General features: G+C 38.3%; 2 protein-coding genes across 9 annotated transcripts in view; one reads left to right on the top strand and one right to left on the bottom strand.

Annotated features, from left to right (window-relative positions):
- LOC113493069 (voltage-dependent L-type calcium channel subunit beta-2-like) overlaps window positions 1-23,643 on the top strand; it is a 127,731-nt gene extending 104,088 nt beyond the window's left edge. For 2 of the 6 annotated variants that reach the window (XM_026870867.1, XM_026870871.1), the window contains 9 exons: window positions 11,677-11,793; window positions 13,350-13,469; window positions 13,766-13,958; window positions 16,855-17,077; window positions 17,463-17,586; window positions 19,455-19,595; window positions 19,992-20,159; window positions 20,469-20,556; window positions 23,327-23,643. In XM_026870867.1, the coding sequence (XP_026726668.1) occupies window positions 11,677-11,793; window positions 13,350-13,469; window positions 13,766-13,958; window positions 16,855-17,077; window positions 17,463-17,586; window positions 19,455-19,595; window positions 19,992-20,159; window positions 20,469-20,556; window positions 23,327-23,619 (1,467 nt within the window). In that variant the 3' untranslated portion in view covers window positions 23,620-23,643. The other 4 variants (XM_026870869.1, XM_026870873.1, XM_026870872.1 and 1 more) reach the window with 4 other exon arrangements.
- Window positions 23,644-23,960: 317 nt separating this feature from the next.
- Window positions 23,961-26,580, bottom strand: part of LOC113493070 — a 57,295-nt gene continuing 54,675 nt past the window's right edge. For all 3 annotated transcript variants that reach the window (XM_026870874.1, XM_026870876.1, XM_026870875.1), the window contains 2 exons: window positions 25,763-25,940; window positions 23,961-25,551 (listed from right to left, as the gene is read on the bottom strand). In XM_026870874.1, the coding sequence (XP_026726675.1) occupies window positions 25,246-25,551; window positions 25,763-25,940 (484 nt within the window). In that variant the 3' untranslated portion in view covers window positions 23,961-25,245. The remainder of the gene's footprint in view (window positions 25,552-25,762; window positions 25,941-26,580) is intronic.

Here is a 26,580-nt window from a genome sequence, read left to right as displayed (position 1 = left end):
GCGATGTCTGTAAAATATCTAGCTGCGTAGGTTTAGCATTAGTATTCTTGGCAGCCCACTCAAATAAGTTCAAGAGTGCTTGTGTCTGACATAAGTTCGCTTCATACATGCAACGTCGACCATCTTTGGTCCACTCGTTGACTAACCCGGCCTTGATACGAGAGCTGTTTTTCCACAAGTGCTTTTGAAGTTTTTGATGGCGGAGCAAGTATCTTGGAAATTTTAGTTTGATTTTCTTAGATACCTACTAGCTGACCGGCAAACGTTGTTTCAACGTACTTATAAGCATTTTTTTATGAAAATTCTGGTGTTCAAAAAACATTAGATACGAAAAAGAATTTTAGGGACTACTTGGGGTGTGAAAAATAGATAGAAGTCCATTTTCGCCCTATCGAATGTCCACAAAATTTAACAAATTCGGACAAGCCGTTACGTAGGAATAACAAACAATGTGGCACGAGATGAGCATTTAATAACATGTTAATCAATCTTTTGTAAATATTTGTTAAGAATATGTCTATAATATTTTATTACCATCATTATATTTCAACAAAACTTTTCCAGTATTATGATCTAACTTTGAAATAAACAAGACTTGCACTTAGTGCCTGTGGCGATAAAATTCAATCCCAGCATGAACCATAGTCATCTGTACTCATAAGTTCACAACCTAAGGCTGCGTTTCACACATAAAAAAACTCAATAGAATTGTTTCTACTATAGAAGTCTGTGTAAGCCTATAATAGGGTGCTAACATATTATGTTCTGGAAACATACATTAGTCGCTAGTCATCGTAAGTGGATAAAGAGAATTGTAATCAATACCATCTTTAAAGTTCATTTTTACTATACACGCAGCTTCAGTTCGACTCGCAATCCCGCCGCGTCAACTCATGATTAAGGACACCGGTTGGGTTCGAAACTAGTCGGGCTACCCCGATAAATACGCGTGAGTAAACCGTTACATCATTTAATAATGATTCAGTCTCACGATAGTTACTATAAAAATATTTCCAACTCATTCAATAATTCTCTGTAGATTTTTCGTTTGACCCGATCAAAGCAAGGGGTGCGGCTAAGCTACGTTTTTGTCATTAAGAAATTTAATACCGCCCTTAATACTACGGCGATCGTGAATGAAAACTTTGCGCCTTTTAATCGGGATTTCACTTTCATCTCGAGTTCATTCTAGGATGTTTTTTTTGTATAGTATTGAATATTTTTCTGGATCTTGCTGTGAATTGCTGTGATTGTTTGATTAGTAGTAGTTTGTTCAGTTACTTTTTAATCATCTTTAAAAAGAAAGAGGTTTCTTTACAGTCGAAAAGTTAATCACCGCTAAATAATAAAGTACGAAAAATGGAACTTCAAGAACGTATTCGTTATGATGTATGTCGATCAAAAATGCAATCTAGAGCATATTATTCAATTCTTAGAGTAGTACGTCCTTATAAGAATATAAATACTGTTAGCACATTGACTCCTAATGACTTTTTTGTCTATCTACGTCACGACTTGTATTACCTTGCTTCCTTTAGCAATGGACGTTGTCGTCAGCATGTCAAAAAGACAATAGCGGTAGCCTGGACATTCTAACAAGCATATACATAAGCTTCAAACTTCAAATGTACGGGAATGATTTTCTTTTTTGACTGCTGCCAGTACATTGCTTCAGTAACATCGTGATATGGCATACAGTGGTTTCCTTTTTTGCGTTAATAAGATCTTTAGCAACGCCCTAAGAAGAGGCCCAATCCCCACACGCGGTGCCTTTAGTGAATGTTACTAACGTATTTAGTTTTTAGCTTTGCTGTTGGCTGGAAGCTTGTAAAGTTATACCAATAAGTCCGGAAAAACAACAGAGACTAGATCAAAAAAAGGCATACAGCATTGGTTTAGGTGGTTTAAAGAGTTCATGGGATCTCACTACTTACGGGTCCTTAGCGTGCAGCAATATTGCTGGCTTGTCTAAACTCGAGTGAATTTAATTAGAGCTTATTGATTACCCTTAAATATGAGTTAAGGGCCAATGGAAAGCCCTTAATAAAGATTAAGGGTGGTTGACGTACGGTTCATGGTATCGCGTGACCATAAACGTCGGAGTAACAACATTTGATAATGACTTATGATTGTTATCGGTCATTACCCAGTGGTTCAGTGACTTTTTGGTGGCTGTCTTTGGTGAAGGCCTGGATTCGATTTAAGAATTTGATATTGATATAATGGAAGTTGCTTGTACAATAGTTTTCCTAGTAAGTTGCTGGTTGGGTATTTTTTTAAGAGCTATAATTTTGTAACAAATTTTTTTTATTATTTAACTTTGTTTAAGTACCTAAATGAAAATTGTATTTTTGTAGAGGAGCAAAAGATATTTAGTAGTGCACAGTTAGGTATTAAACAAAAATCTTTATAATACTCTCAAGCTTATAAACAAATATATGTTTATTCGTTTTTAAATATTTAACGTCAAAATAACTTAAAATAAACGTTCGTTGACTTGTCGTAAAGTATGTTGGTTTCTGCGAGATCCCCCGACTTGTTCGTCGCAATGTTATTGATTTTCGTGCGGAGCGTTACGCTGTTTTTGTCTTTGACTGCGTGAATATTATGATAGCGACAAATATGTATATCTACAGGTAAAGTACACGATGACGTTGTAGCATTTCTAATGGGTTTACAATTTCAAAGTTTCTCTGTACGTATATTATTTTGTTATTCTCGAGTGAATCTTGATGTAGTTGTTAAAAGCTCCGCGGTTAGATGAAAGCTGTCCGTTCAGAATGTACGTTCTTTGGAAGGATGTATATTTCGTTTCGCAAGTTCATTGTTAAAGCAGTATTGTTTGCCTTCTATCAGCGGCAATGGCTTGAGAACGTAGCTCTCTATGTTTCCGCACTAATTACCTCCACGGCTCAACCCTTTGAAAGCTCTGTGACTTCATAAACTCCATTCAAGTTCGCGCACCGACTGTCAACGCTGGAAACAATTGGCCCTTCCATTATCTGAGGTGACCCACTTGCTGTAATCCCTAATCTTGCTGGGAACACGGTTCGTCAACCGGAGTAGACCCGTGCGCGCGCACCCATTCACGTACCGGCGGGGCGAGGGGGCACAAGATTTGGACTTCGGAGATATTCGGGCTTATTCGCTCGCGACCGTCGCGTCGGACGGTAGTGCGGCTGCCTCATGCCCCGCCACCACGGCCGACCACGACGCGATCCCGCTGGTGGTCCGCAGTGGCCACCACCTGCCGCCATGTCGTAACATCATGGGCTACAACAACCAAGGGCACGGGTACAACAAGTTGTTTACACAGGTGCGCGCGCAGGACTCGTGTTGTGTTCTTACTCGCTAAGTGTTGATCTGTGCTTGTTGATGATAACGCCGCCGTGTCCTAATGTTTACGTAATGCTGATAATCCTGTTTGTTTGTTTACATACGTCATTGGTTCGGATCGTTAGCTCCGAGAGGTTGCACCGGGCTCGCCCCCCGCCCTGGTGACCTGCGGCTGCTAGAGCGGGCGGATGCAATTCGTGTCAGTGCTATTTGGGCCCTGCCCTGTAACGATCGTCGGCTTACCTCTCTCAATCGTATTCTTATAATATAATGTCTATAAATGTGCTTCAAACATCTGTTTTCCTTCATAAGTGTAGTTTCATAGCATTGTGATGTCAGAGGTAAGAAATTTATGGTTTCTGATGTAAATATTGACAGTGCACATTAATCAGAGTTCGGTTCATTCCAGCATCCGTTCAGAAGTAATTACTCGCGCTGTGTTTGTTTAGTCACGGTACAATACATAGTATATCGCGTGTTACCGTTCTAGGAATCGAATCTATTTCCATCTGACCGTAATGTTTGTTGGTCTGTCAAATAATTGATATGTTCAATTTGTACATAACCAGCACGTGTATCTGTTATTCGTCGAAGGAAACTAATATTATTTCCCTCCTGTTTCTTTGCCCTATCGACCTTAATATATCGTAATTTGTTATTGTGATAGGATTCTGTACAGATACGTCGTGTTAATAGGTTATTTAGTCTGAAGGATGTGTGACACTGGCAGGACTGCGTCACGTGGGAATCAATGACCTACATACAAGAGTTCAATATTTTGCTCAAAAAATTGTTATTAGACCTCAATATGCTTACAGTCTGAAGGCTTAATAATGCTTAAAGGCTTTTGATGCGATAAGTAAATAATACTAACCCTTTATTCCCGATTATAATAAATTGTTTCTCTTCTTCAAACAGTGATGTTCCTCTCAACCTCAACCTCTTGGTGCTCACGTTGCAATGCCACTTTAAGTAAACTGCCGGTCAAGTGTGAGTCGGACTCGCGGCACTAAGGGCTCCGTAAAAAAAGGCTCAAGATACATTAATCTAATTAAATCTTCTTTGGGCAAATTTATGACCTTAACAAGCGCTCCTTAACCTCATTCATTATTCTCATCAGAAAACGGTCTCTTAACAATAGGGTTTCGTTTTTAAACCCTGGAAAGAGTCTCGTCGCATTGGCTTATTAGTTAAAACTTTGTTGTTGTTGTATATTATAACTGTTAGTTTTGCAACATTGTAACATTTACATTGTTTCCTTGTCCTGTGTATATTTCAGTCACGAAAACGTATGGTACTAATGTGTTGCCTAAGTGTGACTTTCCGCTAGCAATGTTTAAGGACCAATTGGATCATTTTATATATAACCAGCCTAACACAAACTTCTTGATCTTAAAATCATTCCTTGAATCTTACTGGATTCATCATTTAAGGGTGTGACACTATGGTAATATTACCATCATGTTACAATCATAAAACATGGTTTAGAATAGAATAGAATAGAATATTCTTTATTGTACACCATGGAATTACAGCAGTGATTCTTAATACATACAATGTTAGGGTACAATGGCGGTTTACAATACATAGTTTGTAAAGATCTCTCCACTCTCCTTAAATCTATAGTTTAACCGCGTTTACTAGATAGGCATAACTCAGTCACACTCTTCCTTTCAAAATCCTCTTATAACCGGACTACGTCACTGCACGGACTCTAAACTTTAAAATGCATGAAGAGTATCCATGACGCCTTGTTATCAGCTAATTACCGCTTGTTTACTGCAGTTGCCCATTACGGTATCTAAAACGGTATGATAACGATAATTAGACGTGACCTCACTGATGACGAAGACCATCAACGCAGCGACAGCGTCGATTCTATGGGGCATGACACCTTATATATATATATATATATTTTTATAAATTTGCAGACAACATCCCATAGATTGCTCTGAACCCAAAGTAAGTTGCTAAAGCACTTGTGTTATGGAATTCAGATACAACGAAGGTACCCCGAACCGAGACAATGTAGGAATGTGATTTTTTTACATTAACCCGACCGGGGATCGAACGCGGGACCTTAGAGCTAGCGACACTTGAAACCGGTGCATACGCCGCTCGACCACGGATCGACTTCATTAATGCATATTTTCGGAAGCTTTGAAAGATTTCGATTGAAAAATTTATCTTTATTTTTCATTTTCGGCATTAATATACTTGTCAATTGAACTGATGTATTCCTTATTATAGTAAAATAATTAATCCTAATCCATTTTATGTGCTTGGGTACACCTACGTACATTTGCATGTCCGCATATTATGGAAACAACCCCTAGTAGCATGACTTGCACTTTTATTTCATAAACTCCATATGACGGAACACTGTCACGATAGTTGGTTTCTAACAACTTATTGTATAAAATAGGTAAAGAAAATCAAACTCAAAATTAGAAGGTAGACCTCTAAGTGGCAAGTTTTGAACGATTTAAAGTAAGTTGATTTTCGAATTTAAGGCAAGTCTTACAACCTTACGCAAAAGCGAGGCATAGCAAACTTTATCCGTTGTACAAAACGACTCGCGCTCTAAGGAATTTTCTCCTTGTATCCTGATAGTCCAGGCTCAGAGCAAGCAGTCGTGGTTTATAAAATACTTGTTGATTCCACGTAGGAATCGAACTTGCAACACTTTGCGCACAGCAGGTTTTTCCTAGTAACCAACCTCTCGGCTATCCAAGGTCAAGGTCAAGGGAAATTTTGGAAAAATACACTATACCTAGACATTTTAGGACGTCACTTAGCTAAGTATAGCTTTGTAGACGGCTATAAGTCTCCAGTAATACCGTATAATATAATCTACCATGAATCCATGATAAAGACATAACTGCTGCCAAATCTCATGTATTTTCGTAGCATTGTTCAATGTATTTCAATTACATGGTATCTCCAGAATCCGCCGTAAAAACGGTTTCGATCGGCGTTTATCTAAATATTTATCGAAATTAACATTAACAAGGGCGAACTGAATTATTTTGATAAATGCGAGTCGTGTTCTTTTGTTTAGAAATAGATGAAACAGGCTACGTATGAATGCCTGTATGTAAAAATTAATAGACGGTCAAGTGCGAGTCGGAATGTGACATCAGGGATCCGTAAACATAGGCTGTTTTACGGATCCCTGATGTCACTAAAATTAAATCAATTTATCAATATTAAATCAATCAATTACCCTAAAATTTATTTGTCACCCAACAACTTTATGGCCGTATCAATCGTTGCTTATCCTCAGTCTTTATTTTTAGTACTAGTTGTTGTTAGAAAACTTCAATTGTCTAGCTATCACAGTTCATAAGATACATCCTGAAAACAGCGGAACTTCATTAATAGGGTTCCGTACCTAGTGTTCCTTTGTCCAAATCATGGTTACTCATACTTATTCACAAATCTTATCTAACTGTCTATGATATAAAATTGGTAGCTATTTAAATTCATGTGAATTGGTATCTTTGATGTAGACTATAGTACTGAAGCTATTAAACAATACTGACAGGCGTTTGTTCTTTTATTAGGCCAGAAATAAAACGAGCAGGTTTCAATCAATTCACGGACTACTTTAATAGATCTTTAAACTCTTCGCGAAATGTTTTCTTGAACACAGCCATTACACTGTTTACGAGTTTTAACAACAGAGTTTTATATTAACCTCGTAGTTGATTTTTTGTTTTTATCGCTTTTTAACTCATGAGTAAAATAAAATCCTTTTACTTGCTTAAACCGCTGCCTGTCCGTCTGTCCATCTGTACATCCATCAGTCACCAGGCTATACCTCAAAAACCTATGGTTTCTTAGTGAGACTATCCGCAGGAGTAACTGTGAATTGTTTAAAACGGACTTGCATGAGATTTACTTGCAGTAAAACTGTGACTTTTACGAACTAGCTAAAAAGAAAACTACTAAATCATTTGCATTATTTGTATGAAAATGACTAATCCGGAATTTAGACTCACTTGTTACTCATTTAATAGCTATTAACAGATATATTTGAGCTTCATCTACCTACCATACCTACTATAGAATAGAAATCTGATATTGATATCTATCCGCCGTTTGTTTTCCCTTCGTAAGCGTCCACTTGGGCACGAATCAGCCCATTTCAAACAGAAATAGACTAATAAAAACAGTTACTACTGTTGTGCGTACGTCACTCGATGCCAGTGTGCGTCTGATGGGTGGATATGTCTAGGTGGAACTGGGATTAGTGAGGGGAATTACATTTATGGATAGACTAGCTGTTGCCCGCGGGCCTGCCCGCTACAAATAAAAAATGATCCTACGAGAACTTAATTCGGGGTAAAAGTATCCTATGGTTTAATTCAGGTTTTAAACTATCTGTGTACCAGGTTTTGTCAAAATCCGTCAGCGCTTTTTGGCAACAAAGTAATACATACAAACTTTCGCGTTTATAATATGACTAAAATTATGCTAATTGATGTTAAATAACTTTTTTCGAAATCTGTTGAAAAAATGGTTAATTTTAATAAAAACCTTTGCTTTTTTTTAAAGTTATGGTAGTTTTTTTAATTAGATAATACATAATTGAATGCTTCATCTTTTTCATCGAAAGATATTTGTGAATTATTACGGTTTTTTAATGTGAGTCATGGAATTAATAGTCTCCCATGATCTTCATTAATATTCCTATATCGTTTGTACTAGATGCCGTTGTGATAGGGATAAGCGTACCACGACAATTTATTGATGTCGCCGTAATAATGTTCATATTCCTTGGCTCCAAGTAGACTTAGAAAATTGGATTACTCTTTGTATACGTTGATAAATAGCTAAAGCCATGACTTAACAATTCCTTTTAGAGAATATAGGTTACGAGACCATTGGCACAAGCAGTAACTTTAGCGATAATTACATGATCCAGCGAAATACGAGAAATCCGCACAAAAACCATCGAACGTAGCAGCTAGCCAAAAGAGCGGTTGATATAAATAAAAAACCCCTCGATTTACTGGCGCTGCCCCAAAAACAAGGGCGTAAAGTATGCACAGTGGGGTTATCGAGCCAGTGGGGGGCGGCAGGGGGCGCGTGACGTCACGCTTCGACCCGCCAGACTGCCGCCGAAACCTCCAGCCAGTGTTGTTCCAGCCTTGATCAATCGCGCCCAGATAAAGACTTGCGTGGCTGAATGAGTTTAATACCTTAGCCTGTGAATGAAAAAGTTATCGCGGTTTATTTTGAACGTTCTTAATTTTAGTTCGGTACAGATTATAAAGTATAATGTTAGGCACTCGTAGTGGTTTCGTCTTGTAGTTTGTATGTAAACATGTTTGTAAGTGTGATGAAGATTTTATTGTTTTATTATATTTTTGGAAGCTTTGGCTAAGGTGAGCGTCGTATGTAGTATCTAGTGTACGTGGATTGAGTTGGATGCTTTGTGATTAGATGCTAGAGTTTGGTATGTTCATACTTTTTGTAGTTAGATCCACATACATACTTCAGTTTCATTCATACATACAACTGATTTAGAATAATTTGATTTGTGTTACGTTACAGTTCAATATGTATTATTCTTTGTATTTTTTAATTTACTTAACATTGCTGAAATCTAGAATTCTCTTATTTTTTTATTTTTTCCAATTGGCTATAATGCTACAAATGTGTCTAAATTCAAATATTAAAGTCAATTAAATTCTTAACTAAAGAAACAATTTCTATAATTTTGAAGTTACACTAACATACTACTACAAACTCACTTACATGGGTATCGCATGAACTAATTGTTTTATTTTTTAGATTATGTGCCGACCTTACTTTGTGTACAGACAGCGCCACAAGTTAAAATACTGTAGCTGTAATTGAATAATAACTCTTAATAAAAAATCAGAAGAGTTTAAACAATTAAAAAAAACTTGTAATACGTTCAGAACGTTCCTTTTCAATCTACTAAAAAAAAGTTTTTCTAATTCTGGGTTTTTGGATGAATGATGGAGGTTTTGACCAAAGAGTTATTATTTAATTACGTGTGGTCGTCTGTATGCTGCTCCAAGCATGTCTGTCTGATTTCCCGTTTGTTTGTGTGTCGCATTGCATGCAGTCGGCACCACTCACCGCCGACCAATGACAAACTACAAGCCCTTGGTAAGACACTTGTGTTTTATTTTTATTTCAAGCGTTTTATTGCGATTTTTAAATGTGCTTTTTATTAATATGGGTGTCAGAATTGCATGATTCTGGCAGTAAGATGGACTACACGATGCGAGAAAATAATAAAATAGTATTGCAACTCACTTATTAGAAAAAAAGTTATTGGATCGGCCGCAAACCTAAACGGGCATAAAGTGCTAAACATTCGTTTTCGAATGAAAAATGTTTACAGTATACGCATATTTATATTTAATTTCCTTGAATTGAGAAAAACGTACTTGCTAATTTATTCCTTTTGGTTTCGTAAAAAGGAAACATTTATGGTATAAACATTTTTTGTGGTCTTTGCACTACTAACAAAGCCACTTTATATTTTATTCCAAGACTATGCGAATTAACCAAAATATATCCTTAAAATATAATTATCTTAAAACACGATACACGCCTTTCTTTATCACTCGTATCTTGATGGAAGCTCAAATGTAATTATTTAATTTCAACCTTAAACAAACTACACTTAAGTTTTCTTTCATTTTCAAGGGTGGTCTATATAGTTATGGCCATTTGTTCGCAAGCCTGATAGACAGTAAACTGCATTATTGCGGGGCGGTGCGGCCGTGCGCGCGCACGCCGCCGCGTGCCAAAATATTTGCGCTACTTATGGATTGCCGGTTCAACTATAACCCACAGTTTTGTTTCAATAAACTTTATTTGTTGTTCAAAGTCTTAAAATAGGACTTTAATGTGTGAATTTTAGCCGGCTCTAGGATTTTGTTGGTAATTTGTTTCACAGTCGTTTCGAAAAGAGAAATATGCCTAATCCAGTTTATTTTAATTTTGTTCTCCCTTTTATAATCTCAGTTGTAAATTTACTGTATTTGTATTTATAAAACCCCTCTACACAAGGAATAAAATTTATTAGCACGAGAGTCGTCATTTAAAAAGAAGTTTACATCTTCGTAGATGTTCTAAATCTTATCATAGAGAATAAGATTTTTAAAGTATATGTTATCACGATAGGTGATATTTTGTTTAGTAGCTTCAGGCACTAAATAATACAAGCGGTTCTATTAAAATGTAACCAACACAATATTCTTAATCTTTGTTAGACTATGAAACTCTGATTTTAGAACGTAAAATAAAAGTATTTTCAATCGGAAAATGGTGTCATACGACATGGTAGAAATGACAGTGCTTTACACTTTAAAATAACAACAACTATAACTTCCAGATGCAAATTAAACTTATCACGAAAATTAAACACTCTAGTTATTATTATCTATAATATGTATGTATTTAGAAATATATAAGTAAGTTTATCAGTTGTCTGGTTACCATAACACAAGCTCTGCTTAGCTTGGGATCAGATAACCGTGTGTGAGTTGTCCCAGGATATATTATATTATATTAGCTGCTATATAAATTTATTATCTACAAACACTTTCACATAAGACCTTATAACTATAAACTCCGGAGAAGCTATCTTTTCTTGTAACGATTTAAACATACATAGCAACATTGCTACATCAGAAATAACTTGGCTTGCAAAGAAAAACAAGGATAAGCAAGCGTCTGTACGACCGAGCTGAATAGTTCGAAACTAGCGTTAAACCAGACTTCTAGTGCTTGTTGGAGACCTAAGAGTTAAATATCGAGTATTATAACTATTATCAATGTATATGTATTTCAATGATGTACAGTCAGAAAATGTAAGTAGATTTTCATATTTAAATTAAGACTTGAATGAATTGTATTAAGGCATTATATACGGAGGTAATATTTTTTATCTTCGATTATTCATCCAATTCTTCTCAATCAGTTATTTTAAACATTAAACCTATATATAGTAATTAATAGTGCAAATAGGCACTATACAATTTGTAAAAACTAAGTGAGGCCAGTTTTTTTCCGCTAAAGTTTTGATTTTATAGGTAAAATTATGCCATCGACATCTTCGACTCGTGGAACTTGGTGCTAGGGAAAGCGGACGGGTTATTAAATTGTGTTGTGTAGGCTGAGGGAAATTGTGTTCCTAGCTCTCTAGGAATTTTATCATCCTTGAGGAAAGATCCTTGGGCAAGCCAACCGCGTGATGAAGAAGACTTACCTTTATTCTAGACTCCTATGTGTCATACCAAAACCCTGTTTTTCACCGATGAATATTAACATTATTTTTGCATTTTCCAGGGCTCAGCAGACTCAAACTATTCCCAGCCATCTTCGGAGCTGTCGCTGGACGAAGACAAGGAGGCGCAGCGCCGCGAGAAGGAAACGCAGGCTATCTCACAGCTGGATAAGGCGAGGGTAAGCTTACCTCACTCCTAGGTGATATCACCCTCTCAAATACTGCGCCTACCCCAGCACAAATACAACAAACTTCACAGCTGTATGCCATATGTTCATTTGCTTACGAAACTTTGGATTTTTTTAATGATCTCACTCTGCACTTTCTGGCTCTATTAGGAATTATTCATCACGACCCTGTTGTACGTTGGCTATTCTTCGTGTTATTATCAAAGTTTTGTTGAACGATAAGAATAATGTAGTGAAGGGACGGTCCTCAACCAGTTCGACTGAAGAAAAGGTACCTTGGTGGAACTGTTTGAGGAAAGTGACCCATGCCCAAAAATTTGATTACGTATTTTTGGAACGGTATTCAGTATTTCTCTCGGCGGTTATATACTCATAAGTTAATATATTATTATATCACTTGACGAGTAGATTGAAACCGGCTTTCTGCTACGCAGCATTCAGGCCCACATGAAGGAAAGTCGAGCAATCTAAAAGACTACGCGATCCCCCGTGACGCTCCCCCAAATATGACTGAAAGAAAATCTAAAAAGAAGGTATTCAATTTAGTTGTGATGTTGTCCGAGGTAGAGGCAAAAGAGGCTGTCCTGTTAAAAGAGCTGCTATGGCTAGAATTAGTACTAGTTCCATAGCTCAATGTGTGTGGCGGTTAACTAGACGTTCGTGCCCAGCGTACACACGATAACTTATACTTGTCTGAGCGTCCGGTGATAGGGTTCATAAGACAGCCAAGAGAACAGTACAAAAAATAAAATTATTTGGAAGGTCGGTGTTAAAAAACTGAACCAATAAACCAATATATTATAGTACAAAGAATTTTCTTGAAAACCACTTAAACGGTGGTTTAGACACAGACTCTCCAGTTCTTGTATTTTTTTTGTTAATGAAGATGGAGATCGAATTTCCTAATTCTAAAATTGTCGTGTTTGCGTTGGTCTTCGTAGGTTTTAGGGAATGTTAGCTTATGCTTGTATTGCTTTCCATTGTACAAACATTATATGCCCTATATAACCTTAGCTGTACTTTTTTAACAGACAGTTATGCAGTCCAATGTCACGAATTTCTAGATTTTGAAAACCTCTTCATCATTCGCTAAAATAAAAATTGCTTTTGCTTTTTTTTCCTTTCGGAATCAAATACTCCATAAAAATGATTTTAGATATCGGCTTCCAAGAAATCATTATGATTTTTTAATAGTTACCTAGTCTTATCCTTATAGCAAGAAAAGGATTAACATATAAATATATTTGATTTCTAATTTACTTTTATTCTATTAAAAATAAATTGTAATATATATTGCTTTTAGTAATTGTTTCGATGTTTCTTTTATTTCTAAATCTGCCTTTCCATACCAGTTCCGGGGTAACCAAGGAACAGATGAAATATTTTAGTTCGACATGTCTTAGCCTTTTTAATTCACATGTTGGTTTCGTTGGTCAACTTGCCTAGGGGGTTTTGTATCCTGGCTGTAACTGCTCCAAAATTTACCTAATAGGACAGTTTCCCTTGACATAAAATCTCCGACGTTTGTATGTGTGTGTTGTTTCCAGGCAAAACCGGTGGCGTTCGCGGTGCGCACCAATGTCTCGTACGATGGAACCATCGATGACGACTCGCCAGTGCACGGCAGCGCTATCTCCTTCGAGGTGCGCGATTTTCTCCACATCAAGGTAAATGGATATTTTATTATTTTTGCATACTTAACTAATACGTAACCTCTTGTGGTCAGTGGTTAAATTGTTTTAAGACGGCATTTAAATTATAAAAATGCATTAGGCCGTGACTCCATGAAATCCAACGGTTAAAAGCAGTTTGATAATTCAGCATTGCTGTTCGCATAACTCTGAACAGCAATGAGGGCAAAGAGATTTCAGCACAATAGGTCGATGACACGTACAATTTTCAGCGAGTCATGTACATGACGATCAAAGGTACTTTTAATACTGCAAATGTGTGAAACTTGTAGGAGAAGTACGATAACAACTGGTGGATCGGGCGGCTCGTGAAGGAGGGCAGCGACGTGGGCTTCATCCCGTCGCCGGTGAAGCTGGAGGCGGTGCGGTCGGGGCTGGGCGCGCGGCGCTACCCGCGGCCCGCGTCCGCCGCGCACGGCCCGCACGCGCCGCCCCTCTCCAGAGGTAGCACCCCCCCCACGCCCGGTACGTCATGCATTCTCATGCCGCCGCTGCACCCAGTGTCCGCTGCCATCGACACGAACTTACAGATGGGCTATATTATGGCGATTAACCAAAAACAATTAAAGAACTATTTGAACGTCATATGACGTAATTTTTTTACTTCACATTAAGTATTGATGTTACTGTAAATGATGTAGATCGATAATAGAGCAATAATTTAGCAAATCTATAAGAGTTATTGTCGGTAGCCGCAGATAAATTGCTTCAAATGACGTTTATAGAAGCAATATCTGAATTCTGATACAGGATTAGGAAACTGACGCTATATACGTTATTTTACCAATTATTCCAATACTAATTGTCACTGAACTTTTTCTGGTTAAGTGAATTATATTGGAATGTTGGAAGCAAGAGTGGCCACCTGCCTATAGCTTGTCATACATGGGGTAAAACGACATACATATGCTTGATTTTGAAAATGATTAAATTTGTAGTGTCGTAATTTCAAAATATTCTGGAAAGAAAACCCAGAACTGAGATGAAAATACTAAAAAATAATAGATAAAATACTAAATATTGTTAACTGAAATCCTTTGAAAGGATCTTAGATAGATATTTGTCGGTCCATTAATATGTATGTTCTACCACCTCTTTTATAAAACATTTGACCATAGTGGAAATAAAGGGACGCACTACGTTCCGTGGAGCTACTAAGCATATAAGGATCGTATCAGTAACTGGTTGTAGTATTGTATGTCGTTCTATCCTGCGTCTGTAACGTACAACGCAGTTGTTTGTTTCTTTTTATCGTCTTGCTCTTTCTAACAATTCGGACTCGCTCAAAGGTCTGCCTTTAACTTTCCACTAAAATTAACAAAAACGACAAAAAGCAAGACGATTTTAACTGTAGTTCGTTCGTGGTTCGGTGTTACAATTGGCATATTAAGTCCTAATAATGTATTTACTGTAAATATGTTATACTTATGTAACGAAAAAATCAAATAATTCAGCACTTTCGAATATTACTTTCTGTTGTCTATTTTCAATGTTATTTCCAAAATTATCTATATCTACACTTTTAGGTATAATTCAACATTTTAAAATCACTTGATCTTAAAATGTTGTATATTATACAATTTCCATTGTTTCCTTCTATTCTCTTGAGCACAAAATTAACTATTTTCTCGTTTAAATAAAACTTATTATATTTCTATATAATACGGTATGTATAACTGCTTTGTACTAGCATTTCACGATCATTCATTAAATCCGGTGAAATTTGCTGGACTTTCCTGGTTACCTATAGTGATGTACCGATTATTGACTAATAGTCGATTTGGTCGACTATTCCCACATGATCAATTCGTTTTATGAACAAAGCAAGTATATTACCTATTTGGATATTAAAAAATAAGTTCGAATCGACTAATTTGTTCACTGCGGAAGGGTTTAACCGGCTACTCGAATACTCGGCCAGCACAATAGTCGATACATCGATTAATGTATATTTCGCACTCACGTTTGCCACATTTTCAGATGTGCCATCGTTCGATCGAGGTAAGCTCACGCACTCATCGCTCGACACCAGGAAATGTTGTAAATTTTCACCTTTCTTACTACTCTTAATAGTTGTCTGCGATATTTTCGCATTTTTTGTTAAAGAAACCCTTTTTCGTAGTATTTTATGTCCCTATATTTTCTGGCTGGTAGAGTTATTTTTTATTTTATATTATTCACCCGTTATAATGGCCGATCCAATATATTTTGATTTAAAAAAATTAAATTTTTCAACATCCTCTTTTTCTTGTCTTGAAAATTCTGCTTTATTTCTTCCTACGTAGAATCCAAAATTGTACCATTATACATATGATCGAGACTGTATGCCATTGTCATCCCACGATCCATTTCTGCATGACTCCTCTACTATTAATTTATCTTTTTTATTAATAATATTAATTATTTTATTTAATATATCTTGATGTATTTATTTCAGGAACGTTTTAGCTATCTTCCTATTTATTTATTTATATATTTTGGGCAGAGTTTCTTATTTGGGATGATGCTTATGAATGTTGCCAGGGTATTGAGGTTGACTTGTATGTTTATGTAAAATATTAATTCAATACTGATGCGAGAACCTTGGTAGAGGAAAACACAAAAATATGAAAGCTAGAGCCTAAATTTATACTTAAAACTTATATAAAAAGTGGGTTAAAGTAGATGAATCTTTAATATAATCTACTTTTTTGTCTTAGTATTTTCTTTGATCTGTGGCCACATTAACTGCTCCTAAGATGTGTTTTCCTCTACTTTGCTACCTGGGATGGTCCAAAATCAATCTTGATGTTGTCTTTGTGTATCGTAGAAGATATATCAAAGTTTGTGTTGTGTACCTGAATGATGTATAATTTGCTCCTTATTGCTGTATCCAAAAGTTTTTGTACCGAGAGGAAAGCATGCTAGCTTTAAACTTTCTAAGCGGGTTCGATCAAGTAACAGTGTAAGTATGAAAGTAATTTATTTGCAAGGTTATCAAACAATCGCCAACTTCTGGGTGATTGGTCTGAATTTTACAGAAAGTAACAGCAGAGAAACCCAGAGGTAGTAAGTTTCGGCTACAGATGGTAATCTTTGCTTATTCGGGATTTGCTGATCTCCTTCCAAGATATCTCTTGTGATATAAAGTTTCCATCCCTGGTTAAATTACGACAGTAAGGCTATTTGAAAAATAAAGACCTGTATGGCTTTTCCAGCATAATAAATATGTTTGCCTTGGTTATTGCTGTAAGTCATGATTCCAATGAGACGATTAATTTAAAGGTAGCTAACATCCTACTCCTAAACTACGTGAAAGCGGATAGGGTTGTCAACATCTTTGAAGAAACGCAGCAAATCAGTAGAGTATGTTTAACTGCAGGTGAGGAGTCAGATGGCGCGGGGCGGGGACGCGGCGCGGGCGCGGCGGGCGGCAAGGAGAAGCGGAAACCCTTCTTCAAAAAGGCAGAGGCTAGCACACCCTATGACGTGGTCCCTTCAATGCGGCCAGTGGTCCTCGTAGGACCTAGTCTTAAGGGTTACGAGGTCACCGACATGATGCAGAAGGCCTTGTTTGATTTTCTTAAGAGACGCTTTGAAGGCAGGTGAGGGTGGTATACGCTTCCATTCGTAATTGCCGTCCCGTGGAGATTTGGGGAAAGTATTTTAAATAGCATAAAAATAAAAAAGATTTTGAAAGTATTTAAAACGCGTGTCGTTTTATTACACGACTCCTGAAGACTTTTTACAAAGTTTGTTAATTACGTTTTGAACTTGGTGGAGTACTTAATTGGCCCATAGTTGTAAAATTATTTATTGAAAGTTGTTGGTACGACTTTTCTAAATTAACCCGCAGCAAAATAGTATAAAACGATCCTTAAATCCGACGGGAGGCCACGTCGTACTAACCGTTTTTCCAGAAGCCAGCGACCGAGCCAAAGCTAACCCAACTAACAACTAACTGTTCACCAAACGGGACTAACATTGCAGGATAATAATAACGCGCGTGATGGCCGACATATCTCTCGCGAAGCGCTCGCTCCTCAACAACCCGTCGAAACGTGCCATCATGGAGCGTTCCAACTCGCGCTCGACTTGCCTCGCTGAAGTTCAGGTATGACGTGTTGCAGGATCATCATCACGAGGGTCACGGCTGATATATCGTTGGCTAAGCGAACACAAAACGCGCCTAAGAAACCATTCGTTGAAAGGGGCGGGAACAGGAACAACTGTTTAGCTGAGGTCCAGGTGCGATTTATTTGTAGGTAGCTGTGGTGTTGTTGTTTGCGGCACGTGACAATACGTGGGCGTGTTTGGAATGAGTGGATCTAGATCTGAACCACACTAGGAGCCGTAGCTAGGGCAGCAGACTTCCGAGCACCTAGAGACTTAGAGGACCTTATGCAAAGAATTTACATTATAGAAGTTTAGGCGTTTAATTCCAAAGCAAAATTGAAAACTTTGTTCAAGTGTGATTCTGATAGTTAACTTGGGTAAATTTCTATTAGAAGTTAAGATCAAGCCAACAGTTTTGTTTAGAAACACACACCTCTGATTATAGACCTGCAAAACGAGTGATAGTGTTTTGGGTGAATATAGAATAGATAAATAACACTTCTGACACAGTTAGCGGTATAGTGGTCTTCAATTAGTCTTTTCATGCTATATAATAAAATTAAGCTTGAAATATTCCTTCCTTTTCTCTAGAACTAGTCTTACTAGTCATAGTTTAGTGGATTTTTAGAATTTCGCTCGCTCGATCCAAACATGCTCATATTATTATGGTATTTAACATATGGTTGATTAGTAACTGACAAAGTGTTAATACCCTTCCTGGATCTTCCTGCAGCGTAAATCCAAAATAACTGCTTGAGCTTCTGAAAAAAAAAAAACTTATAGTGCAGTGTCTGACAAATGGGCTAAAGTCATTGTGAAGCTTTCATATTGTCTTGTGTCTGGAGATACTTCAATCTTTAGATCAAATTGGGCGAAAAAAACCTGATGGATTTTAACAAGACATTTGCATATTTGACTTTTACGAAAAAAATACATCCTGTTCATTGAAAACTTGAGCTTAACATTATGTGTCATGAACACAATTAACACCAATACTGACACCCTACATCTTAACACTGGGTTTGCTTTTCTCCTACAACTATTACTAAACTAAAGCAGATGACTAATATTATGTAGGTATTTACGTTTAGAAACTTCCCGATTCCTTTCCTAAAAATATTTAGAAAATTTAGTTCGGAAACGAACCGCATGACGTCAGTTAGTTTAGTTTACAGTGGCTAAAAGTCTTCATTTGCAGTGCTTTGCTTCCAAATATTGGCTTGAATATAATGCCTTTGCCTTCAAAAGACACTGCGCCCCAATGTTTGGAGTCAAGGCGTTAATTATAACGTTTGTTTTAATTTGACGTTTAGAGAATGACTGCCCTGAGAGCCTGGCGCTATCTGTTATATTAAAGAGGATGTAGTTCTGGAAGACGGCGCCCTGCACGCTGATGAGCAGTCCCTCTTCCACAACTACAGCACTCTTGCTCTAAGAGGCAGTGGCTCCATTAAAATTAAGCATGAAGGCTATTTAGCCAATTGGCTGATAAATATTATATAGATGTTCTTTTTTTCATTTACCTACTCGAAAAAATTCAATGCCATAATATTTTGATGGTTAGCATTTAGTGGCATCAGTGGTAACTTTATGATAAATTATTTGGTTATACGTCAAACGCATGAAGGTTTATGTTTAATTTTGTTTTTATTTTCCTAGGAAAAATATTTTGTAAATAGGAAATTAGCATATTTATCCCGTAGTTTACACTGTGGCCAGGAGCATACTAAAAGCCTGCGACTGCAACTCGTGTATAGAAAATAAATCATCAATAAAAAAGTGAATTCTCCGAATATTGAATAGTTCCATTTAGCCAGCGTAGTGTAGTTTTTGAATGCATTGGTGTTTTCTGTCCCTGTGAACTAGGCGGAAATCGAAAGGATATTCGAGTTAGCTCGGACCCTGCAGCTGGTGGTGCTGGACTGTGACACCATCAACCATCCCTCGCAGCTCGCCAAGACCTCGCTCGCGCCCACTATCGTCTATCTGAAGATATCCAGCCCTAAGGTACGACAAGTTAACAATTATTCTATAACAACCAATGTAGCAAATGCAATGTTCTTTCATGACAATGTAGCAAATGCAACAATCTTATTAAGCTCAAAGAAAACTTCATTTTCGAGTGACACTTGACGTTCGTAGCAAATGAAGTTTGATATTCATAGCAATTGTAATTTGACAAAGTAGACTTAGTTCTTCGTAGCAAATGAGGATTGATATTCGTGACATCTTTGACATTCGTAGTACAATTGACGTTCGTAGCAATTTTAACACAATATTACTAAATACTCGACTTGATATTTGTAGCACACTTGACGTTCGTAGAACACTCAAAGTACCAAAATTCATAAGATACCAGTAACAAAGTCGACTTATCTGACTCGGTTTCGATGGTGCTTCCAGGTGCTACAGCGACTGATCAAGTCTCGCGGCAAGGGCCAGAGCAAGAACCTGTCCGTGCAGATGGTGGCGGCGGAGAAGCTGTCGCAGTGCCCGCCCGACATGTTCGACGTGATCCTCGATGAGAACCAGCTCGAGGACGCCTGCGAACATATCGCTGAATATTTAGAGGTACGAGGTTTGAGAGAATAAAAAAAAACAAACAATGTCAAAATCAAAAAAGTCTTTATTTTTTTCATACATGCATGATCATGAGATGTATTCTATATATAAAATTAGTACTGAGGCGATTATCTTCATTAGTTTCTTCTGGATTTTGCCACGAAATGAAATGTTTATTTTGACACAAAGCATATAAAATACCTAAAGAATAACTTGTGCTAGAAGAAATTGAACCCAGCTTTTTTATAGCTTCATTTCTAACTTCATAATACAACTTCATTAGATTACTATTAAGGCATCACGATTGTTGTTTTGCAGGCGTACTGGCGCGCCACGCACCCGCCGGTGCCGGAGGAGGCGGCTCCGGCGCGCCAGCTGCCACTCAACCAGCACCACGCGCAGCCTGGTGAGCAACACACACCATAAACACTACCACTCACATATACACCCTCACACACACACACACACAAACTCCGTCCTAGAACATACACCTACACGCCAATGCTAATAACTCGGCACTTAATAAATCCTTCTATGACAAGGTTATTAGGAGCTAATTTTCTAACTAAATTATAACATGAATATTTATTCTGTTATACTTATTTACTTATCAGACTTAAATGCAGCCTCTGTGCATCTAAAATCTGTTATACGTTACAAATTATCCAAAGTCTACAGGACGTCGGAAAAATCTAAAAATATTTGGTAATGATTTTGAACCTGTTGTGTTAATTTCCAGTACCTACGCCTTTAATGGCGCTTTAAAACTAGGCTACCAAACTAGGTTCACAAACTCCTATAACATATACAAAAACAACACTACTTTCAATATACTTAGTTATAGTAATAAGCGTGATTGTATTTATAACGTGTACTGCGATGTTTTGAACCCCCCGCTCACTCTGGAGGGCACCGCGAGAGGTCCGACTCGTACAACTACGAGAGGGAAAGAGGTAACTTATGATAAATACAAGGTGAATGTTTATACGTCAAAAAAATATTATACAGATGGTATATTACGATAGACCACGCCATGCACAAAATGTACGGAATCGTGACGTCAAGCGATTTTCAATGTTTTATTAGCCTGTGGATATATAAGATAAGATTATATTATACCGCTGCTGGATAAAGGTCTCCCGTTCTCTTCCAAACTTCTATGCCTTTTACGATTTCTAACATTTCTCATATCTGACACGACGACCTTTTCTAGGCACAAACTCGACAATGTCCTCTGCCGAAGGATTTAGACTTTTATGATTTTAGCCAACTAAAATTACCACTTCCTATAACAATATAAACCAATGCTGGAAAAAGTTTATTTTTATACAGGGGAGTGTTAACGTTTTATAATTATAACATTTCTCTTTTTAATGCACCATTATATGCACATGAACTATTTCCAAATCCTGCTTTATTCACTTCAGCATAGGATTTATATTTATTTACTTATTGTTTGAGTATAAATATACACCTTGTATAGGTTTAACATTTCTAGAAGCCAACTTCTTTTTTTCTATAATTTTACGTTGCTATATGATTTCTAGAAACCTCCACTGTATTACAATGATTGTAGTTTAAGAATTTATAGATTTTATATTTGTAATTATTATATATTTTTTCTAAATATGTAATTATTTCATATGCATTGCATTGTCATCAACTGTCTTAAATGTCTACTAATCTAAAGTACAATCACAGACATAACTTCAATTAGTTTAGAATTTCACTTTATTAGTTTAAACCATGTCTGTCACTGTACCTCATAGTATTAAGATATAGATGTTGTTTAGTCTGTTGCAAACTTCTTGATCGCTCTGAACTATTGACGCTTACTTCCAAGCCTTGTTTATCAAAGTGCCGCTCCCTGCTCCTCTGGCTAAGTGGCATAAAATAACATCATCAACTTTGGGTCATTCGCCCAAACGAATAGTGGCAATTATAAGTCATGGGATGTGTCAATAAGAAAAGTAATCTGCATTTGAGTGATACTTGTCACACTTAAATCCAAAAAGGGTAATCTGTTGGCTAACGTTCAAATACTTTTTCTGAAAGTGTACGATTTTTTCTCGTTCAGAGCGATCAAGAACTTCACCTCTATAGATGTTGTCCCTCTCCATGAGTTGACGGTCACAGCACTTCCAGCGCGACTGACTCTCCTGTTCATTTCAGTACAAGCGTCGGGGCAGGCACACTAATGCCGAGCCGAAGATTAAATTCCAGGTGTTTATTGTCAGACGCACCGGTCCCCGCCCAGGTTGCATACTGTTTCTAGCGGCCCTCCCCCCCCTAACCGCTTGACCGCTTGAGGGTGACGCTTCACTAACCCTACAAAATCCAACCGCTGGATCAAGCAGCTGGATTCCGCCACCTAACACGTAACCAGTTCAGAATGGTCTAACTCTTGTGCGCTCCTTAATGAGTTTGGGATGGAAATTTCAAAATTAATGGAACTCTTGTTTTGATCTCAGGAGAATTTTTATTTTAGTCTTTTCGCGGATAGAAACAGGAATTAAGATCTTAGTATCTTCAATTCAAGTGAAAATTATTAAACTCCTAATGTTTCCTATCCAACTTGATTACTGCAAAACTTCTTATTTCTTCATTATCGTTTTGTACACCTCTAGTAACATGACTCGTTCACATATCCCTGTCTATCCATGTCTACCATTACTTCATGTCTCGCTGTAGCACATAGATTCAAGCATTCAGCAGGAAATCTTTACCAAACCCACAAAGCTTATTTAAAGGCAGGAAGCCTATACCAGGCCATATTTAGCGGAGTCTGAAGCTCAATGTTCCGCAGTGTCGCGGACTCCCCTGCTCTCCGCCGCTGCCCAGGTGGTGATCCCGGTCCCCGGTAAAGTGCGCACTTCCGGCGGGGTCATCATGCAGATGTCCCTCAGCCTAGTGTCGTAGCCGTAAGTCAGGGTTCTCCCCCCCCCCCTCCCCCGCCCAGGAGTAAGGTCCCACTCTGTCCTGTCACCCCGTGTGCTGTGTGTGCCTCCGGTCCTCGAAACCCCGGTCGATGCGACGGCTTGTAGGATTTCTAGGGCTGTAATCGTCCCATATCCTTTTGAGTTTGTGGTTTTCGAGTGCGTTTTGATTTGAAGGGTTGTATTTAGATCGTACTTTCACCAAGAATGAGATACGAATGCGCGTGGTCACGTTTGCAGGCGGCAGGTCCCGCGCGGCGCGGCCGGAGCGGCTGGAGGAGGAGTACTACCCGCACGGCGACGGGCGCTACCCGCGCGAGTACCACGAGTACGGGCGCGAGTACGGGCGCGAGCGGGCCCACGCCGCGCGCCCGCCGCCGCCGCACGACGCCTACGGACACGACTACACGCGCGACGCCTACGCGCGCGACGAGTACGGGCGGGAGAACGCGCGCGACGAGCGCGAGCGGCGCCGCGACCGCGACCCTCCCGACGACTACGGGCCGTCGCGCCGCGCGCTCAACGCCGTGTAGCCGCGCGCGCCCCCGCGCCCCCGCCCGCGCCCCCGGCCGCGCCCCCGCGCCCCCGGCCGCAGCTTGCCGCACGTCGCCTGCCCGTACTCGTACCGCTGTCGCTCGCGGCTATTGTATAAATTTTACATACTGAACGAGGAAGGAGATAAGTTTAGTACCGTTAGATATTATCCGTTTCCCCATTTTTTGAACATACTCTGTAATTATATTGCATCATCTTGTAATTCATTGTTGCAATCATTTGTAAATAAAATACTTTATATCGATGACTGAATTTCATTTGTTTCTTTGATTCGCTTTGGCATTGAGTGTAACTTAAGGAAAAGGAAAATAAAATAAAATTTTCAATTTTCAAAAACATATCGCATTTTATTACAGTTGTTTGAAATAAATTCGATGACGTTTAACATGACAAGATGGCCGCCATGTGATACCGCCATCATAAATAAATTAAACATTAAATTGCGTAACAGTTGTTAAATATATCAAATTCTTTTTCATAATATTATCGCTCGCGTGCCTCTTTGGTGTCTACTAGCTAAATAATACAATAATTATATACATTCTCATTACATTTTAATAGTTGCATCGTTTACATTGAGATGATACCTTCCAATATACTGTCATAGAACATCCGAGTATCAGCAAACTTTGTAATGATTATTCAAATGTTACCTTACTATTTCATTGCGATTACTGCGTTGCGAAAGTGCTGCCATTACCATTAGCGGTGAAATGTAATCATAAAAATACATTGAGTAGAAAAATAGAGTTTTTACCTTACATGCAAATTACATTTTATTATTGTGACGATACATTGGAAGGAAGTTATTGTTTGGTAGAAAAAGCTACCTTAAATTTTAAACATACATTTCAGATTATTGTTCTATTTCAAAAACAGTACAAACCTGCTATCTACAGTATTAACTAGGTCATATCTTCTATATCTATACACAACTCTGATCGTCTAGCTCATATTCAGCTATAACCCACGAGATTTTCACATGGTAGCAAAACTAAGTAAAAACTCGTTTACCCAATATCCCAAAATATTAGATTTGTTAATAATTGCTTCAGTAATGTCTAATGAACGGTATGACACTCTGGAATTTACATGATCTGTGACTTTTCGCAACGTATTACAACCCCACCAGCTGTCTCCGCTCCCCCCACACCTGAATACTGAGAACGTTCTAGGTCCTCCTGTGACTTAACTAACTGCCTCATTACGTTAATTACAAGCATATTGCAACAACTCTTTGGTTTCACACTCACTGAGAACCCTGATTCAAATGAAAGGAGATTCATATTCCAACATCAATCGTTTATCAAAACTTGTCTCCAAAAGCTGTAGTCTATTCAACCTAATGTGTAATTCTGTGAACACATTTCGGTTCTTCTGGTTACATTTTGGATACCAAAACTTAACAACAATTCATTTCATCAGACTGGGTTCTTAGCTTACACCAAAATACCTCGACAATCCATAATCCATTATTTACACTTTACACGAAACTGAACTGTATGTACACTTCACAAGAGTCGCTTTCTCACTATTCCTTCTGGGCGCTTGATGCCTCTGGCGCGGCGCCGTAATCGTCTGAACCTGGCTAAGTTCACGGCTAGTCAGATGTATAGGTAGTCATTTTTGGTTTCCCTACAGTAGCTGATGCTGGGGAACTTGTAGACGGGGCTGTATCTTCTCTTCTCGCCTTCGGCTTCCAGCGAGAGGGCCGAGAGAGCTCGCTCGGGCTCGTCGTCGTCCACCGCCACGCGCTCCGGCGGCGGCAGCGCGCGCGGCGGCAGGGGCGGCGCGCGCGGGTTGCGGCGCACGCGGAAGTGGCAGTCGCTGTCCGACGCCCACGAGCGCTGCACCATCAGCGGGAGGTCGTCGGGGTGTAACTTTCGCTCGTACTCCTGAGATGGACTCACCTGGAAAAACAAGATTATTCATTAATATTTGCCCTCGTTACCGAACAGCGAAATTATAAGACAGAATAATTCTAAAACTCAAGAGGAAGAGTTTAACTTCATATAGAAATTCCATTATTCACTATCACAATTTTGTCCAGTTTACACCGAGATTCTGCCTCTCATGTTAACTCTTTACTCCTATTCGTAATCAAAACTCTTAGCTCCTTACCTCATAGAGCGAGAACCTCTCGACACCCTCAGTGGAGTCGTAGCAGTGCAGCAGGATGGCCAGCACCTCGTCCGCGGTGGTCCTCTCGCTCGTCAGCAGGCACTTGTACTGCGACGAGGACATCAGCGCAGAGTCGTAGATCTTTATCAAGCCGCCTGGGAGCATCTGCAGGGAAAACCTGGAAAACAAAAAAACATATACTTATTAGATAAGATTATTGAAGAACTCTTTTTGGACACTATGGAATCAGAAGGTACAAAAATTATAATATACTAGCTGTTGCCCGCGACTTCGTCCCCTTGGGTAGAAGATATAAGTTATGATTAAACCTGCAATGTTTTTTTCACATTTTCCATAGAACTTCGCTCCTATTAGTCGCAACGTGATGGCTATAGGCTAAAGCCTTCCTCGATGACGAATTTTTCAATTTGAACCAGTATTTCCTGAGATTAGCGCGTTCAAACAAACAAACTCTTCAGCTTTATATATTAGTATTAGTATAGAAGTATAGATAATAAAAATACAAAGTGATGGTTTGCTTTAATCAGATGAGTTAAGAGAAAATCACGTATCAAGGCATATTTACAGAATGTACCTACTGAAAACACTTGAAGGCTTTACTCATAATTACCACTTTTGTATGATTTATTCACTATTCTTAGTTTGTTCACGGAATCTTGTTCACAGTGGGTGTAATAAAGTTTATTCTCACGGTTGGTGCGCAATACATATTTTTTCCCAATCTTGAAGGTCGAGCTAACAGCAGTTCCAGTCGAAATAATCATATTTAAGTATACCTACGCTTAAACGAACTTCAA

Source organism: Trichoplusia ni, chromosome 4, assembly GCF_003590095.1.
Source record: "Trichoplusia ni isolate ovarian cell line Hi5 chromosome 4, tn1, whole genome shotgun sequence".
NCBI classification, from domain to species: domain Eukaryota; kingdom Metazoa; phylum Arthropoda; class Insecta; order Lepidoptera; family Noctuidae; genus Trichoplusia; species Trichoplusia ni.
This window is presented reverse-complemented; position numbering and strand designations above follow the sequence as displayed.